This window comes from Neophocaena asiaeorientalis, unplaced genomic scaffold, assembly GCF_003031525.2.
Source record: "Neophocaena asiaeorientalis asiaeorientalis breed wild unplaced genomic scaffold, Neophocaena_asiaeorientalis_V1.1 scaffold714, whole genome shotgun sequence".
Lineage (NCBI taxonomy): Eukaryota > Metazoa > Chordata > Mammalia > Artiodactyla > Phocoenidae > Neophocaena > Neophocaena asiaeorientalis.
The window spans coordinates 1,737,911-1,755,598 of record NW_020175660.1 but is presented as its reverse complement, the minus strand read 5'-3'; the positions used below and the strand labels follow the sequence as shown (position 1 = coordinate 1,755,598).

Below are 17,688 nucleotides of genomic sequence, written 5' to 3'. Positions count from 1 at the left end.
GGGGTGGGGCCTGGGGCCTGCATGCTGGTGCCACCACACCCAACCCCAAGCCGCCCGCTCTTCTGAGTGCGGCAGGGCCAAGTGTGCAGAGTCTCAGAGTGGAGGGAGGCCTGACCGGTGCATCTTCATCTCCCTGACAAAAGGCACGCCGAGGTAAACCAGATGGCCTGGTGGAAAGCCTGGGTAAGTGCGGAGCAAGTGGAGGTGGAGGGTTCCCTCGTGGTGTTGGCCTAGAGAGAGGTCAGCTCGGGCAACCCTCTGTTTCCTGCCGGGGCAGGCACAGGACTGGGCTGCCCCCTGGGGAGGAAGACAAGGAGATACTGCCCCGGTCCCAGAGGCATTCATGGTGGCCAGGATGGGAACAGGGGAGATGGGCAGATAAAGAAAACTTGAAATGCACCTGGGGAAGCTGAGGAGCTGGGGGAGCCCAAAGGGAGGGGTCAGGCTGCTGGAAACAAGGGGGAGTCATGGTTGAGTCATATGTCCATGTGTGTGCGTGTGCGTGTGTGTGTGTGTGTGTGCGGTGTATGCACATGTGTGTGTTTAGGGAGAATCAGGCAGATGTTTCCTTAAAGAGGGAACAGTATGTGCAAAGGTTCAGAAGACTGGGAAGCTTGGCTTTAAAGAGAAGTAAGCTTGAGGGTCCTGGATGGGAGGGTAGAGGGTCGGGGGAAATGCACCTAAAGAAGCAGGCAGGGCCGGGTGCTGCAGAGCTGTGCATGGCAGGCTAAGGAGCTTGGGCTCCACCTTGAGAGCAATGCGGAGCCATTGAAGGACCTTGAGCTGGAGAGTCACCTGATTGAATAGGCTGATGTTAGAGGACTCATCAACATCTTCTCAGGGGATGGGAGGATGACCTGGGCCACAGGGGCCTTCCACATTTGAAATCCATGAGTGAAATTTACAGAGTGACAGATGGCTGAATTAAGGGGACAGCACATCCTGCCCCCAAGTCTCCCATGTCCAGTGAATGAACAGATTCTCAGGAGTGTTTCATCTGGGTTTGAGTCCGACGCTGTCTCATGCTAAGGAGTTGAAAACACAAAAGGGGGACGAAGATGAGGAGCAGATGATGGCCCCCGGGCAGACACAGCGCTGTGTGCTCCGCACACCTCCCTTCATTTCATCCCCAGGCAGCCCTGGGATATCAGGGCTGCTATTTCCACTTCACAGATGAGGTAACCAAGGCTCAGCCATATCTAGTAACTTGCACAGTCCCACAGCTAGCAGGTGGGGGTCTAGTGTGAACTGGGGTCTCTCTCTGTCCCTGCCCCCAGGCTCTCTGTGAGTCTTAGTGGGTGACCCGGGCTTATCCTAATTCAGGAAATCTCTTTGTCACAAACGTCACAACCCAGGGGCCCTCAGATTCAGACATGCTGGGCCTGGACAGGTGGGACAGAGAGGAGAGAGCAGGGGCAAGGTGTGGCAGCCATCTGGCCCCAGCAAAACAGCCAGGAGAGGGCAAGGGCCAGGGAGGCCTCCAGCTTCATCCTGGCTGATGGGGAACAAGGCTTTGAGGAGGCAGACGTGGCAGGGAGAGTCCAGTGCTGGGCACTTTCCAAAGTCAGCTGCTGCCCAAGGTGGCCTGACTTTGGGCCTTGCTCCCAGTGGGACGGGGCAAAGGCCCATCCTTGGGGCCCACCCAGACAGGCAGGCAGAAACCTCCTTGCAGGGAGGCTGGATGACAACCTGACAGGATAACAATGACATTCCTTGAGCACCTACTGTGCCCTGGACCTTCCTCTGTCAATATCTCACTTGAGCCTCTGTACACCTCTGCGGTACAATATAGATGCCAATATCCTTACCCACAGATGAAGAAACGGAGCCACAAGGAGACTAAGACAGTGCCCAAGGTTGCCACACTACGAAGTGTTGGAGTCTGGGTTAGACTCTGAGCAACCTGACGCCAGAGCTCAAACTCTATGGGGTTCGGCCACCCACAAGCCAAGGGCAGCCAAGGGGCATGAAAGATCAGCTTGAGGGGGGCCTGTCTGTGCCTCTCTTGTGGAGATGAAGTTCTGCCTCCCAAGTTCTCCGGGGCAGCCCTGTGATGGGGGAAGGCAAAGGCGTGGCAGCTCCCCTGAGACCTTCACAGACACGTAACAGAGTCACAAGCCAGGCTGAGTCACCTTTTCAGTGAAAATGTTCCTGTCTGGACTAGTCTGCTCTGTGCAAGACCCGGCAAGGGCCTAGGCAGACCCCTCCTCCAACATGGGGTGGGGAGTGGGTAGATAGAACCACCCACTAGGGAGGGGTCTGATTCCCAGAAATTTGTCTTTTTTCCCCCTAACACCTTAGCGTGGGAGGTAAGGCTGGGGCTCCCCAATGCAATGAAATCACAACCCCCAGGGCGTTAGTTACAAACATTGCCACCGGAACCCAACCTCAGACCCGCTGAATAGGCCACTCCATGGTGACTGGCACACATGGCCTGGTCAGTCACTGCTGCACAGCCCCCTGAGTGCCAGCCTGGGGTAAGGGACGGGGGAGAGCCCCTCCTGGGTAGCCTCCAGAGCTTAGCACTGAGATCTGACATGACCCCATGCTCACAAACGACCTGCATCCCTGTGGGCAAGGTTTCCTTCAGCGAAGGGTACTGGGCAAACTCAATGTCTGGGAAGGGTTGAGTCATTGAGAGCAGGGGGGCGGCAGACAGAGCTTAGCTTCTGAGTCAGGCTGTGGGTTAAATCCAGCACCACCATTTACTAGGTGCGTAACCTTGCGCACCTTGCGTAACCAGGCGCTCTGAGCCCAGGCTGTAAAATGGGGCATTCATAGCTACCTAGTGTGACTGGCCGAGAAAGCAAGAAGAGCATTGCATCTAAAGCACCTAAAGCCTCTAACACACAAGGCCTGGCACATAGGAGGTGCTCAAATCACTGACAGTAGTCACAGCTGCCCATGACTCCACAAAAAAGGGATGCAATAGATGCGTGCATGCAGCTGGGCAACATCTGGGACCACAAAGGCTCTCTGGATGAAATTTGCACAGGGGATTACTTCTCGTAATTTCTTCTGTGAAACATGGTACTAAGAAATAAAGTAGAAAAATCTGTCACCAGATATTTGAAATTCAAGCAAAGGATGGGGAACGACTTTTTACTCAAAAGAAATATCCTTACAGATATACCATGGATGGGAAGCTGCTCTGTATTTTCAGGATCTGACCAGGGCCAGGAAGGAAGGAAGAAAGGGAGGAAAAAATGATGGATATGGTGATTGGATAGGTGGATGGCTGACTGGCTGACTGGATGGCTGGATGGCTGGCTGCCTGGATGGATGGATGCATGGATGAGTGGATTGGTAGGTGGGTAGGTGGAAGAGTAGATGAGTGGATGAGGGGTGGATAGAAGGAGTAGGGAGGCAGCGTGTTCAGCTCCACTAAGCCTTTCCTTGCTTGATTGCTGTCCTTGTAGCTTTGAGCAGGGTTGTCCCTTCCTGCTGCCTGCCCTCAGATGGCACTGCCTGGGAGAGATGCAGCCTGATTCAGAGCCCACGCCCCAGGACGGGGCAGGGATGGGAGAGGTTTTGTGGCTCTGGCTGGCGCCAGCCTGTTAAAACAAGGGGCTGTTCTGCGGCCATTCTGCACAAGAGACAAGGCAGTCCCACAGAGCCCCAAGGGGAACCAGCAATCCCTCACAGTCAGGCCACTGTCTCTGGGGGTACCCTTCCCTACACAGCTAACGCCTCTGAGTGAATAGCCCCTGGGTCATCTGGCCTCACAGATCTCCTAGGAGATTCCATTGTTGTGCCCTGTCACCACAGTAAAACCATCACTGGACTCTGAAGGATTCTCCCTCTTCAGCGGCCCCCCCAAACCCCTGCTGATCTTTTTTCAGGCCAGGCCCCCTACCCCAACTCTATCTCTCCAAATTTTTTGGTTGTTTTTATTTTTTTCCTTAAAGTCCATTGATCGTCACAAAAACCCAGGAAGTGCAAGTAAGGAGAAAACAAATGGCCAGCTGTGGATCTAAGGACCCAGAGCTACAGCGGAGGCGTGGCACGGGGCTGCTGGGTGTGTAGGAGCGGGTGGAGGTGTGGTCCCCACAGGGAAGCTGGCCGTGGGAGTCTCAGGAGACAGATGAGGCTCCCAACACCGAAGGCTGGAGTCCAGTCTCTAGAGCCTCTTCTTGCTGCCCCACAGTCAGCACGGAGGCTCTGGCAGTGGCCATAGTGCCATCCACCTTTGAGGTCTTTCCCTACACCGTCTGAGCCTTCAAGCCCCAACTCCCCAGGGCTGGCACTGGGGCTGAGAGCTGGGATTCCATCTCTTAGGGTGGCCGGGTGGCGCCGACCCAGTCCTCCTCAGGAGGCCCCTCCTTCCAGCCTGAGGGCTGAGCTGGCAGGACAGGCCTCCCCTTGGCCATGGGGCTAATAGGCACGTGGGTCTTCTGCAGCCCTGACCTGAGAGGACCATATGGCAACCTAGTGCAAAGTAGACAAAGGTGCCCCTTCCTCAGCACGACCTGATAGAAACTAGCATGTCCAGAAGCTGTGGCCTCTCCTGGGCCTCCCCTCACCCTGGATGGATGGGCAGAGCCAGGACGGATGGAGGCTCAGCCGCTGGTCTGCAGGGGCCGAGCTGGTGCTCACCCTGCTGGGCTGGCTGCAAGGGGCGCTGCTGTCCCCACATTCCTGCTTTGAGCAGGCGTGGCTTCTCTTGCAGATTGAACAGAAGGGTGTCTCGGTGAAGAGCAGTCCCCACTTCAACCCAGACCCCGACGCAGAGACCCTCTACAAAGCTATGAAGGGGATCGGTGAGTGGCCTTGACCCAGAACCCCGTGACTCTCTGGGGCTCTGCCCACTCTGCTCAAGACCCCTCTGCTCACAGCCCTGGGAATGAGCGTCTCCCCATAATCCTCTGGCACCCAGAGAATCACACAGGGCCCATCTTCCCCAGAACAGGTCTACACAGACTCCCAAGACTGGAGAGTGGGGAGGGCAGTTGTGAGTAATGGGGGTGGGGGGGGGGAGGCCATCTGCTGTGTGTTCCTGCGAGTCCTTGAGACCTCCCCCCATTCAGCCTGCGCTTTCTCCCTCATAAAATGGCCCCGAGAGCTCTGAACCCTGAGTGTCACTGAATTTCGGATGGGACTATGTTGGGAGCTGTGCAGAGCTGACCGTCCTGTCTCCAGCGCCTGCTTTCCTGTGTGTGAGCAGGAAAGGGCTGGCGGAGGCCCGCTGGGGTTTGGATAACCCGGCCCAGACAGCCCTCATGCTGTCACGCAGGCAGGATTTACCCTCTAACTGGCTCTGACTGGTGAATTGGGGCATTAACAAAAACTGCCATTCCCAGACAAGCTGAGAAATCATGTTCCGTCTTCTGCTCCCTGTGAAATCTTTATTATTATCTCCACTTCCCAAAGAAAAATGTGGACGCTTGGGGAGGTGAGGCTTCTACTCACCCAGCTGCTGGGCCAGGACTCAGATCCAGTTTTCTGGACCCTCTGTCCCCATCCTCCCCCATGGCCACCAGCACAAGGGAGGTCAGGGCAGAACGTCCCGCTGCCCGAGCTCCGGAGTTTCCAGCTGATGCCCAGAGCAGATCAGATAACCAGAGGGGCCTCAGATTCTATCGCTGTGAGGCTGGGCCTGGCTATACCCCAATATTGTGTGGATGGGGGGGACAGATGGATTTTCTGTCTTGTCTACACCACGAAAATCATCAGGTTTGGGAGTTTCCAGGTGGTGCGTCCCCACTGCTTGGCCACCAAGCAGCTGCCTTCCCTCCTCCCCAGCCCTCATCAGTCCCCCAGGGGCAATGAGGGTGCTCATACTGTGCCCCCTGCAGGGACCAACGAGCAGGCCATCATCGATGTGCTCACACAGAGAAGCAACGCACAGAGGCAGCAGATCGCCAAGTCCTTCATGGTTCAGTTTGGCAAGGTAAAGGGGGGCACTTGTGGTCGGGGGGCTGTAGGCACCACTGCTGCCAGAGACAGCCTTGCAGGCAGGGCCTTGCTGGATGAGGTCCAGCTGGTCTAGAGCCCAGCCCACTGGCAACATGGGGCATTTGGGACATACACTAAAAACATGATGCATTGTTTCTCTGAAAATCAGATTTAACTCTGAAATCTTACTGATGGCTCCCCACAGCCCTGGCTTGGTCCAGCCTCTGATGTCTGGCCCCAACCTCCTTTCCCACCTTCTCTCTCACTCGCTCCTTTACAATTGCTCCATGGCCCCATCCCTGAGCTGTTTCCCTGCCTCTATGCTTTCCTTGTCCTATTCCCCAAGACTGGAAGGCCCTTCTCTTTCCCACACGCCAGAGATGCAGGCCGGGCTCTGCTCTGTGCCGTGCCGCAGGACTGTCTCCTCGTGTTGGAGCTGCTCTTCCCGTGCCCCTTCCCTCCTGCCACAGGCGAAATCCAAGGGCAGGGAGCACGCCGCCTGGACCCTTTGTCCCTCCTCCCGCCGCCCCCAGGACAGAGCGAGGCATCGGCATCCTAGCTAAACACAGGAATAAATGCACACAGAGCCGTGGTGGCCGGAAGCCTCCATTAGCACACATTGGTAATGTGGACACTTGACCCAGGAAGATGAATGATGAAGCCCAAACACTCCATGGGAGAAACCAACGTGCTCTCCTAAAAAATAATTTCTCTCTCTTAACCTTCACAACGATGCATTATGCTCTACATTCGACGTCAGAGGAAACTCATGTTCTGAGACATGGAGGATGTTGCCCAGGATCCCAGAGCCTATAAGCAGCAAGGTTGGGGTTTAAATCCAGGTCTGACAAGGCCCTTGGTCCTTCGCTGTGCTGTGAGGGGAGATCAGCTGGGTGTGGCCTTGTGGTTTCTTGCGAATATAAGTGCCCTTAGAAGGAGACACACGTGAGATAGATTCCTTAATTCATTTCACTCATTCATTGTCTATGGGCTAAGTGACAGGGACTTGATGAGCTTAATGACAGACTTGTATTTCGGGCTCATGGTGTGCCCGGCGCTGCACTAAGAGGGATTTCGACATCTCTCCACCAATCGCCTAAGCAATGGTATGAAGCAGGAGCACCAAGGTCTCTATTTCACAGTAAAGGGTAAGGATGCTTAGAGAGGCTGAGTTGCTGGCCCAAGAAGCCCCAGCCAGCACCAGCGTGTGGCAGAGCCCACGTGGAAATCCAGCCAGAGCCCCTGGGCCCAGCCAGCACCCGCTGCCTGCACTCCAGGGGACACAGCGCACAGAGCACCACCCTTCCCTGCTCCTGCCTTAGGATCTCATCGAGACGCTGAAGTCGGAGTTGAGCGCCAAGTTCGAGAGGCTCATCATAACCCTCATGTACACTCCATACAGATATGAAGCCAAGGAGCTGTACGACGCCATGAAGGTAAGCAAGCAAGTGGGACGGGGGGTGGGGGGGGCAGAAACACTTACAAGGACTGGGTGGGGGAACGATGCCCGGGACTGCTTTCCCCAGAAAGCCTGGCACGGGGAGCTCTGAGCTCCCCTTGAGCCACTGTTTGGAACGAGCCCAGCGAGCTTGCAGCCTGCTGCTCATGAAATCATACAACATGTTTCAGGACTTGGTAGAGCGTAGGTTCTTCCATCTCAGCACGGAAAGAATTCAGTGAGTGGCAAAGTGATAGATAAGAAGTGATTTATTAGAATAGGACGCTTGTGGGGCTTACAAGTAGGTAGGCAAGAGGGTGCCACCCCAAGAACTTAGTGGGCTACAGGTTTTTTTGTTTGTTTTTTGTTTTTATTTATTTTTGGCTGCATTGGGTCTTCGTTGCTGCACATGGGCTTTCTCTAGTTGTGGCGAGCGGGGGCTACTCTTCGTTGTGGTGCACGGGCTTCTCGTTGCGGTGGCTTCTCTTGCTGCAGAGCACGGGCTCCAGGCACGTGGGCTTCATTAGTTGTGGCACGCAGGCTCAGTAGGTGTGGCTCACGGGCTTAGTTGCTCCGCAGCATGTGGGATCTTCCCGGACCAGGGCTCGAACCCACGTCCCCTGCACTGGCAGGCAGACTCTTAACCCACTGCGCCACCAGGGAAGCCCTACTGTTTCATAATCAAAGGAAGAGTGGGGAGGGGGAGAAGACCACCTTCTTCCTCGTTCTTGAGTAGGCGTCGCGCTTCTATCATCAGTTCCCTCCTCCATGTCAGGCAGGGGAGTTTTCTTGTCCCTTGTTTCTTGTTTCATGGTCAAACCGGGACTGTCGCGGTGCAATGGACATGAGCAAAAAGGATGTGACGTATACTAAAATATGGTAAATCATCTCAGGTTTCAGTATAATGTCACCTTTTCCTTATATTTTTGTTTTTAGTGTGCAGAGGAGCATGTTCTAGGAATCATTAACTTACTGAGTTCACTGGGCGGGATGTGGGTCTCGTCCCACCATTGTTTTATTGTTTGGGGGCCATGCTTCTGTTGCACGGTTTTGTTGCTAAGCAAGCCTGCTTGGTTTTGTGGTTAAGCAAACCTGGTTTCTTGAGTGATCATTAACTGACAGGGGTCTCCCATACTTTTCTTCTCTACTGACAATGCCCTAGTGGGATTAACTATTTAATCACTTTCTTTGTCCCTTTACTCTGTCCCTATCACTCAGACTGCCACCAAACACAGACTGGCCTCCGCCATCATCTGGGCTTGATGGAGCCAAAATTCGTCCTTCTCAGGACATTGCTAGACCAGGTGTGCAGGAATTAGGAACCAACCTCTGCTGTCTCGTGCCTGGTCCCCCAATTTCCCGTTACTTCCCACTGCTCCTTTTGCATTTGAAGATGATTAAGAAGGAGTCAGGACCAAGTAATAGTAATCATCTCCATTGAAAGGGCACTTATAGGGCTTCCCTGGTGGCGCAGTGGTTGAGAGTCCGCCTGCCGATGCAGGGGACACAGGTTCGTGCCCCAGTCCGGGAAGATCTCACATGCCGCGGAGCGGCTAGGCCTGTGAGCCGTGGCCTCTGAGCCTGCGCGTCTGGAGCCTGTGCTCTGCCACAGGAGAGGCCACAACAGTGAGAGGCCCGCATACCGCAAAAAAAAAAAAAAAAAAGGGCACTTATAACTAATACCAACCTGCTGTATAAAAAAATTTAATATTTAATTTAATTTAAAAAAAGAAAGAAAGAAAGGGTACTTACTCCAAAAAAAAAAAATTGAAAAGGGACTTCCTTGGTGGTCCAGTGGTTAAGACTCCATGCTCCCAATTCAGGGGGCACGGGTTCGATCCCTGGTTGGGGAACTAAGATCCCACATGCTGCACAGTGCAGGAAAAAAAAAAGAAAAATTGAAAGGGCACTTACTGTGTGGACATGCCATGCATTTTACATCTATTATCTCCACCTTCGGGGTGGGGGTGGCTTATTATCCCTGTGTCCTGATGAGGACCCTCAGGCTCAGGGAGGTGGAGTGACCTGTTTGGGACCACTCAGCTATAGAGGGCTGAGCTGAGACACAGCTCTCCCATCACATCACTTGCCCACAAGTATCCACCACTGGAGACAAATGCACGTGATCTCCCCCAGTAACATCCTCCAGCAGAGGCCCCCCAGCAGAGCGCTAACTGGTTCGTCCTAGGACTCTTCCTTTTGCCTCTTGACAAAAGAGAGTGCGGACAGAGCAGGAGGGAGGGTGCGGACAGAGCAGGAGGGTGTGGACAGAGCTCTCCAGCAGGCAGAGGTTCTTATCCACAGGGCTTAGGAACCAGAGAGGGCGTCATCATCGAAATCCTGGCTTCTCGGACCAAAAAAGAGCTGCAGGAGATAATGAAGGCATATGAGGAGGGTAAGGGGCCTGCTAAGAGGGAGCATGTGGCCCTGAGTTAAAGGCTAGCTTGGGAATGACCATGAGCTTTGGCAGCCTAGCGGCAAATAAGAGACAAGCCGTGTACTGGGCCACACTGGAAAGGATTCTTTCTGGGCTTTTCCACACACAGATGCTGAGCACCTTCTGTGTGCCAAATCCCGTGCCTGACAGTGAGATTGGATATGAGTCGGGATCCGTCTCTGAGCTCCCTAAGCGCATGGGCTGCTGAGGGGGAGGGCATGCACCCATTAAGTTCTCTGCCCCTTGACAGTGTGGCAGCACTGCGGGCCGCTGGCTGTGTCAGCAGTGGGCGGGGCTGACACCTTCCTGGCCAGGCACAGGCTGACCCTGGGCACCATGCAGGGCCCTGTTGCAGTGACGGGTGTGGAGCCCTAGCCAGCTCTCGTGGGCTGCGAGGCAAAGCCCATCCTCCACAATGTCTGCCTGGTGGGGAGTCCACCGGAAGTTCCTGGCTTTGCCGAACCACGTGATGAAATAAGGCTCAATCAGCAGCCCCTGGCTCTCTGGCCTGGCCCATCTTTGTGCTTTGAGCTTGGCTGGCAACCCATGTTGCTTCCCAGGTCTGAACAACCACCAGCAGGGAGCCTCTGCCACTCAGACACCTGGACAGAGCAAACTCTCCCTGTGCCAAGGACTCATCTCTCCTGGAAGGCTTTAGTCAGGAAAAGGGTGAGAAGTGGGGCGAGGAGGAGGGAAGCAGGTCTGAGCCTCATGGTCCTGATCCCCTGCAGACTATTGGTCCAGCCTGGAGGAAGACATCCAAGCAGACACCAGCGGCTACCTGGAGAGGATCCTGGTGTGCCTCCTGCAGGTATCACAGCCCAGGCTCCTGGGAGCCCCTTGTCTGGGGGATCCCCACAGATCCCCCTCAGAGAGTGGTTCTTGGGCAAAGCTACTGGGGTGGGGTGGGGGGCAAGGGTGTGGTACAGCCACTGGGGCCTGGGCTCACTGGGTACATCCCAGCGGGCTCGGAGTGTCCTCATGGCAGAGCCCCTGCACCTCTCCAGAAAGTAGGAGAGGGCCCGTCACTGAGCAGGTCCCTCCCACCAGGCCCCATGCCAGGCACGTGGCTCACTTTTGTTCACTGAGTCCCGCAGCTCCTTACGGGACATTCCTTATGACTCTCCCTTTACGGATGAGAGGCCAAGGCCTGGAGAGGATAACTGCCTGCCTTCCTACCTGGCTGTCCTCTCTGTCCCGGCTGCTCTGCTCAGCCAGCCTGCCTTACAGAGTCGCCTCTTCTGTTCCTAGGGCAGCAGAGATGACTTGTGTGGCTTCGTGGACCCAGGACTGGCCCTGCAAGATGCACAGGTAAGGCTACCCCTCAGCAGCTCTGCCCTGCAGGCCACCCTGAACCCCACCCTCTGCCATCTAGACTCCGGGGTGCTGAAGCCTAAAAGCCTCACCCAGCCCCTCTGCCCACGGGGGTTTTCTCTGATGCTAGGCTGGGCCCTGGCTCAGCTCTCTGCAGGCCTTTACCCTCTGGTGTCTGAAAAGGGAAGTGAGGGTGGAGGGGAGGAAGGAGATTGATTTGGGTGGGGTTCACTGAAGCTCTGCCCGGGCAGGAACAGCCTACGAACCCAGGGATGCTGGGCCTCCGAGGCCCAGATGTGTGCATTCAGCTCTCTATAGGTCTGCCTGCTGGCAGAGCTCTTGAAGGTGCCCAGAGGCAGAGCAAAGCCCCAGAGGGGAGGCGGGACAGTTCCTAGAGCAGCCCGGTATCGAGAAGAGAACTTAACCACGGGGATAACAGGCTCCCAGTCAAAAAGATGATCGAGCAGAGGAGAATGCCACCCTGGCAGGGTGGATGGGGGGCTGTTCTTCACCCCCCTTGCTCGCCTTCACTGGTTGTCGTGGGTGTCCCGATGCCAGGATCTCTACGCAGCGGGGGAGAAGATCCGTGGGACCGATGAGATGAAATTCATCAGCATCCTGTGCGGGCGCAGTGCCACACACCTGATGAGAGGTACCGGGGGGGCGGGGAGGTCCCCTCCCTTCACACCGAACGCCCAGTGCGCGGCCTTGTCAAACCAGGGAGCTGGGGAAGGAGCCAAGGAGCCCTGGACCCTTTCCCCAGCGGCCAAGTGGAGGTCAGGGGTGGTGCACTGACGTGCAGTCTCCTGTTTGAGATGCTGGGGGGGCGTCACGCTGAGATGCGCGTGTCCCCTGAGAGAAGGCGTCTCTCCACAGTGTTTGAGGACTATGAGAAAATCGCCAGCAAGAGCATTGAGGACAGCATCAAGAGTGAGACCCACGGCTCACTGGAGGAGGCCATGCTCACAGTGGGTGAGAGACGGAGCTCCGTGCTCGGGCTCACATGTGTCCGCTGGCCCTGGGGCTCAGAAGTGGGGCAGCACCAAAGGGCGAAGGGCCCAGGGTGCAATAGCAAGTGCTGGGTCCCTATGTTCACCTTCAAAGCCAACCTCCACACCAGCCGCCACTCTCAGCATGTACCCTTCACCCAGGACACTGGAGCTACTAGGGGAGACCCTGGTGTCCTCAGTGTGCCAGAGATTGTTCTCTGTGCTGCCCACAGAGTGCCCAGTGCCGTATGAGTGTGTCATCATGTATGTGCGTGTGCGTGAGTGCGTGCACGTGTGTGTGCTTGCATGTGTGTGCGAGTGAGACTGCGTGTGCGAGTGTGTGAGTGTGTGCGCGAGAGGTGTGTGTGTGTGCACACATGTGCAGGATTGTGCGGGGCCCAGGGCCTGGTTCACCCACAGCAGCCGCACAAGGAACATTCCGGTTCTGACTGAAGCCCTGAAGAAGTCACCTAGCTGGACTTTAGCCAGGGGTTTGGTCCCTGCCTCAGTTGCTGATTGAAGAAATGATGATGTGTAGTTGGAATCCAAACTGAGTGATCGGTGGTCTGACACTAGGGGAACACTGAGAACCTTCCACGAAGCATGAGGTCAGATTCATGTAGGAGGACAGGTTGCAGAGCACATCCTGGGGTCCAGAGCCAAAGTTGACAGGGAGCGGAGTCATTGTAGAGTGAAGAACTGAGGCCCAGGGCAGAGGGCCTTCCCTCCTCCCTCCCATGATGGAGCCAAGGTCACCTCCACACCAGGCTGTGCCCATTGGGTGCCGAGCAGCCAGGGGAGCTGCACAGTGTGTCCTGGTCCACGGGGGTAAACTGGGGCATCTGACTCTCCCAGCTGCCTTTGACTGCTGTGATAAATCCAACCTATGTCGGAGCATCTAAGCATGCCTCCTGCTCCAGTCTCAGCTTCCAAAGGCAGCCTCTGGATCCGATTTAAACAACTCCTGAATAAAATCTACAGGCAGGGAAAAGCAAGGCTATGCCAGGCCCTGGTGTGCTGGGCACTTCCTGTTTGTTTATCCTTGAAGACTCATCACTCACTTCACACATGAGGATGGTGCAAGGCAGGGAGATCAAGTCACTAGGCACCTGGTGCCATCAAGCAGGGTTCAAACTCATGCCTACCTCCCTCAAAGCCCTCTCTCTTTCTGCCACCTTGGATTAAAACACCAACCTCCCCACCCAGACACCAAGTCTCTGAAACAGCATCCATGAAAGCGAGGATAGGGCCAGATGCCCTGGGTGCTTTCTCGCTCTGGGTCCAAAACCCATCTGTCACAGGAGAATTCAATCTGCAGGGGCCCTCTGAGAGGTGACATGTAAAGCAGGCACTCAGAGGCCAGTGGTCACCACAACGGTGGCTCCTCCATGGAGCTGTGTGGCTAGATTCTTGGTGAAGCTGTGTCTGGAATGTAAGAGCCCAGGGACTCCCTTGGTGGAGCTGTGCTCTGATGAGCCAGACCAGCCCTGTGGGTCCCAGTGCGATTCACACCTCGCCCTTTTGTCTGCCTACTCTCGGCCTTTGCACCTGTGCCCAGTGCCCTGGGCTTCCTTCCCTGCCCCACCCCTCCTGACACAAAGCCTCTCATTTTAGGACTAGGCAGAGCACAGATAAATAGGCCAAGACTTGCACAACACAAACCCTTAAGACCCAAAGCAAGACATAAATAAATAAACATGTATACAATGTCGCCTACAACCTCTGGTTGCTAACAGAACTTTCCTGTTTGCCAGTGAAATGCACCCGGAACCTCCACAGCTACTTTGCAGAGCGCCTCTACTATGCCATGAAGGTAACTGTTCTGTCTTCTGGGCGTCTGACCTTCAGTCCTACACGGCACAGCTGCAAAGCCAAGGAGCTCAGAGCCACCACCCAAGTCTTCGACACTTGGGTCTCCTCTTATCCCAGCCTCTTGTGGACCAGAATGATTTTAGTTCTCAAAGGGCAAACCAAGCTAGGGAAGGAAAGCCACAGCTCCTGAAGGCTGAATTTGAGTAGGTGCATTCAACAGGTGTTCATGGTAGTGAACTTTCACCACAATCCTGTGAAACTTATGTAGTAATCTGCCCTCCCAGAGGGGGTGAAACCAAGGCTTGTGGTCAAGGTCACACAGCTAGTAGGTGGCAAAGTGTTGATCTGAGTCCAAGCCAGTGCAATTGTCTTTTTTATTCATGATTTTATTTATGCATCATTGCCCACGTGGCCTCCTTGACAAAGCACAGGTCAGGATTGCCAGGAGGTCAAGGCATCCTTTGAACGGGCATGTTTAAGAGGGAGATTGCCACACACAGCAGTTCAACAACGCTGCGTGTGCCAGGGTGCCCGTCTGGGTTTGCCTGTTGTCCAAAAGGCAGCACTGGCCACTCAGATGTTCAAGACATTCATATCAGGGGAGGCTCTGGTATCCGGAACCACAATGGAAGATAGATAGTGAAAATAATTCCTGGAGATTAAAGTCAGCCCACCTTCTCTGACTGATGGTTGCTAACATCACCTGAAGCAAGAACCCCAAGCTCTCTGGCTACATCTGGCCAGGAAATGAGAGAGGGCATGGGATTCCCTTGGTCACGTGGCTCCCTCTGACATGAGAGTGATCAAGGATGAAAGTGAGTAGGAGGGTCTTGCATGTGAATTGGCCAGTTAAGCTGATTTCATGATGTTGCTACCCTAGGAAGAGGCCTTATTCCTAGAGCAGTCTAGAATCTGATGTAGCAAATCAAACACACACTGCCATCTGGGGCATTTGGCGTCTAATAAGAGACAAACGAGCAGTGAGTGAGAAGAGATCAAGGGACCCCTTAGCGCCTCCCTCAGCGCATCCCTCTCAGTGCTTCACTGCTAAAGCGGAGGCTCACTCCTGTACCTCCATCCCCTACGAAAGCCCCCTGAACCCAACATAGATTTGTCCGTTATCGCAGAGATGGACCAGGAAGGCAAGAAGTGATGGTTGACTGCTGTGTCTTATCCAGGGAGCTGGAACTCACGATGGGACCCTGATAAGAAACATCGTTTCGAGGAGTGAGATTGACTTAAATCTCATCAAGTGTCGGTTCAAGGAGATGTACGGCAAGACCCTCAGCAGCACGATCATGGTGAGCCATGAGTTCCCATTTCTAACAGCAGTTTTAAACAGAGACCTTACTGGGGAACCTGAATGCCGTGACCAGTGTCATAAGTCACACGTGTCCGTCCCTCCTCAGTGAGTATCACACTCTTGCATTCATTGCTGTGTGCTACGTACAGGGATCAGCAAGGAGGTCGGTGTAGCTGGTGGAGGCCCCTGTACGTTTCACCCAGAAAGTTAGCTTTGCATTTGAGTTATGGTTGCCCCTTTGAAAATGACACACCGAATCCTTGCAGAAGGAACCGTATCTGAAGAGTCAGTGAGAGTAAATAGTTTAGTAGGAGTCGAGGCGTAGCATTCAAATAGAGATACAGGTAGTCCTGACAGCAAAAATTTAAGGACATAAGTCACATGAGCTCCAGTGGGCTGCCTAACCTGATTCCAATTAGTGAACGTTCTAGAGCTGAGAAAACACAGCGATTATCACACTGCTAGAACTTCAAGAGAAATAGCTCTTCCAGCCATTAATACCAAATGAGGCCTTGACGGCTTCAATAACAGAAGTCAAGTCATGAGAAATATATCCCTAAGTCTTCATTGGCTATTAAGTCAAGCCTCTAGTTATTCTACAAGTGTCCATTGTTCACTACACTTTCCAAGACACACATAGCTTACAATATGCTAAAAAGACACTTCTGCTTTAAGATGTTTCAGAATGGGGTGGTAGGTGGTAGGGGATTGGGGGTGGCAATAGAAACAGCCTGAAATGGAAAACAAAGAAAGAAGGGTGACAGTGAGGGGCCTGTGGCATAGGAACCTGTAGAGGGATGTGCCAGGTCTCCCCCAGAGAAGCACAACTCCTAGTAATAAGAGCAGCTGCTCCTGATGGAGGTGACTCCAAGTCAAGCCAATGTCACAAACCAACCCCCCTTCTAATTCTCATGTTCCTCCTGTCCTCAGGAAGACACAAGCAGCGACTACAAGAATGCCCTGCTGAACCTGGTGGGCAGTGACCCCTGAAGGCTCAGAAGGACAAGAGCAAAGGCCAAGAAGGTGGAGCCACTGGGTCCTGCTTGCTCAGCCTTGGCCATGGATGGGGATGGGGGTTGGGGGAACCACAGCACAGCTTTCAATCCTCTATCTCCCAGCTTCCAGTGCTTTCCAGCCAGTTTCCCTGACCCAGAAGTAAGGATCAGCCTGGGTCTCCTACTTCCACTGTCTTCCCAAGTCATTTTCAGGTGTGAGCACATTGCCAACCTTAGCATATATATGATCTGACAAATACCTCAGCATGAAGGGGTCGACAGGGGCTCGTGATGATTTCTTTCTCCCTACCCAGGAGCTTCCCAAGCCTGACTGATCACAGAGTCCCCTAGGCTCTCAGCCCACTCCCATCTACTAATCTGAGATCTGCAGAGAATAGACCAGACAATATGGAATTTTAATAAGTGTCTCAGCTGATATGCCTCTCTTTCAGGCAACCAGAGAAGGCCGTGAGAGCCTGTTTGTTTCTGAGCACATGCTTGTGGGCAGCTGAGAAAGGAACACATATATCCAGGCCAAGTGGGCTATCACCAACATTCATTCACCAGCTTCATTTTAAAGTACTAGGCTATAAGTAGAAGAAAAATTCTCTCATCATCCTACCAACAGAGAAAGCTGAAAATTAATGGCCTGACACAAGGACACTGTGTTCTAAGAGGCTTGGGCTTCTCTAGTCCTTGATCAAATTAGTGCTCCTTCCTCCCATGATGCAAGCCTGGAGAATCTCTAATCCTCACCAAATGGCAATAGGAACTGGTTGCAGGAGAAGCTGAGATACCTGTGTTGTGCTTTTCAGAACAGTAAAGATTTGTACATTGGAACGTAAGTGTCTTTGGATTTTTAGAGGTGACCAAAGTAGGACCGCTTTGATTAGCCAAATTCTACCCCATAGAGTCTACTCTCCAGACTATGCCATCTAGGGCTACAAAGCTTATCCTTTCCCATTAACAACATTTCTGATCTCTGAAGACAGCCCACATATTCTGCCAAGACTTCTTCTGTCAAAGCTAAATGTCCCCAGTCCCTTCAACTGTCCCTCTTAAAGCCCGGTTTGGGGCCAACTCCTCCAAACATTTTCTAGTTTGCAAACTAGAAACTTTTATAGAGTGCAACCCTGAGAATCGTGTGTTTGTTTTCAGGGCTAGACAATATGTTTATACAGGTCCATGTCAGGTCCAGATGTCACGCCACATCGGCGGGACTTCAATTCATTTACAAGCATCTCATCACAGCTCCTGCCAGGGGTCTGTAGGGCAGGACCAGGCTTTCCCCATGCAGGTCACCACATAACAATGATGCTTTATTAAAGGGCAGGTTAATATGCAGCTTTGGGGAGGAAATACCTGGGAGCAAAGAGTGAGGCAGATCAGTGGGGCTTTGAGCTCACACAGAGGAGAGGTAGATTCTGGCTCTGCACTGTACTGGCTCTTGTGACTCTGACCTAATCACTTCTTTTGTGTGTGTGTGTGTGTGTGTGTGTGTGTGT

General features: G+C 53.8%; 1 protein-coding gene across 3 annotated transcripts; it reads left to right on the top strand.

Moving 5' to 3' along the window:
• Positions 1-59: 59 nt before the first annotated feature.
• LOC112390485 (annexin A8) lies at positions 60-17,023 on the top strand. Of its 3 annotated transcripts, XM_024731441.1 has the most exons (12): positions 60-183; positions 4,670-4,760; positions 5,796-5,890; positions 7,218-7,331; positions 9,638-9,728; positions 10,502-10,581; positions 11,022-11,081; positions 11,643-11,736; positions 11,961-12,056; positions 13,828-13,886; positions 15,064-15,186; positions 16,119-17,023. In XM_024731441.1, exons 1-12 carry the CDS (start codon positions 163-165, stop codon positions 16,176-16,178), a joined length of 984 nt encoding a protein of 327 aa, XP_024587209.1. In that variant the 5' UTR covers positions 60-162; the 3' UTR covers positions 16,179-17,023. The 3 variants fall into 3 exon arrangements, with proteins under 3 accessions (XP_024587209.1, XP_024587210.1, XP_024587211.1); XM_024731442.1 differs by lacking the exons at positions 9,638-9,728; positions 10,502-10,581 and having other exon boundaries at positions 130-183; positions 16,119-16,193; XM_024731443.1 differs by lacking the exons at positions 4,670-4,760; positions 5,796-5,890 and having other exon boundaries at positions 163-183; positions 16,119-16,193.
• The last annotated feature ends 665 nt before the right edge of the window (positions 17,024-17,688 follow it).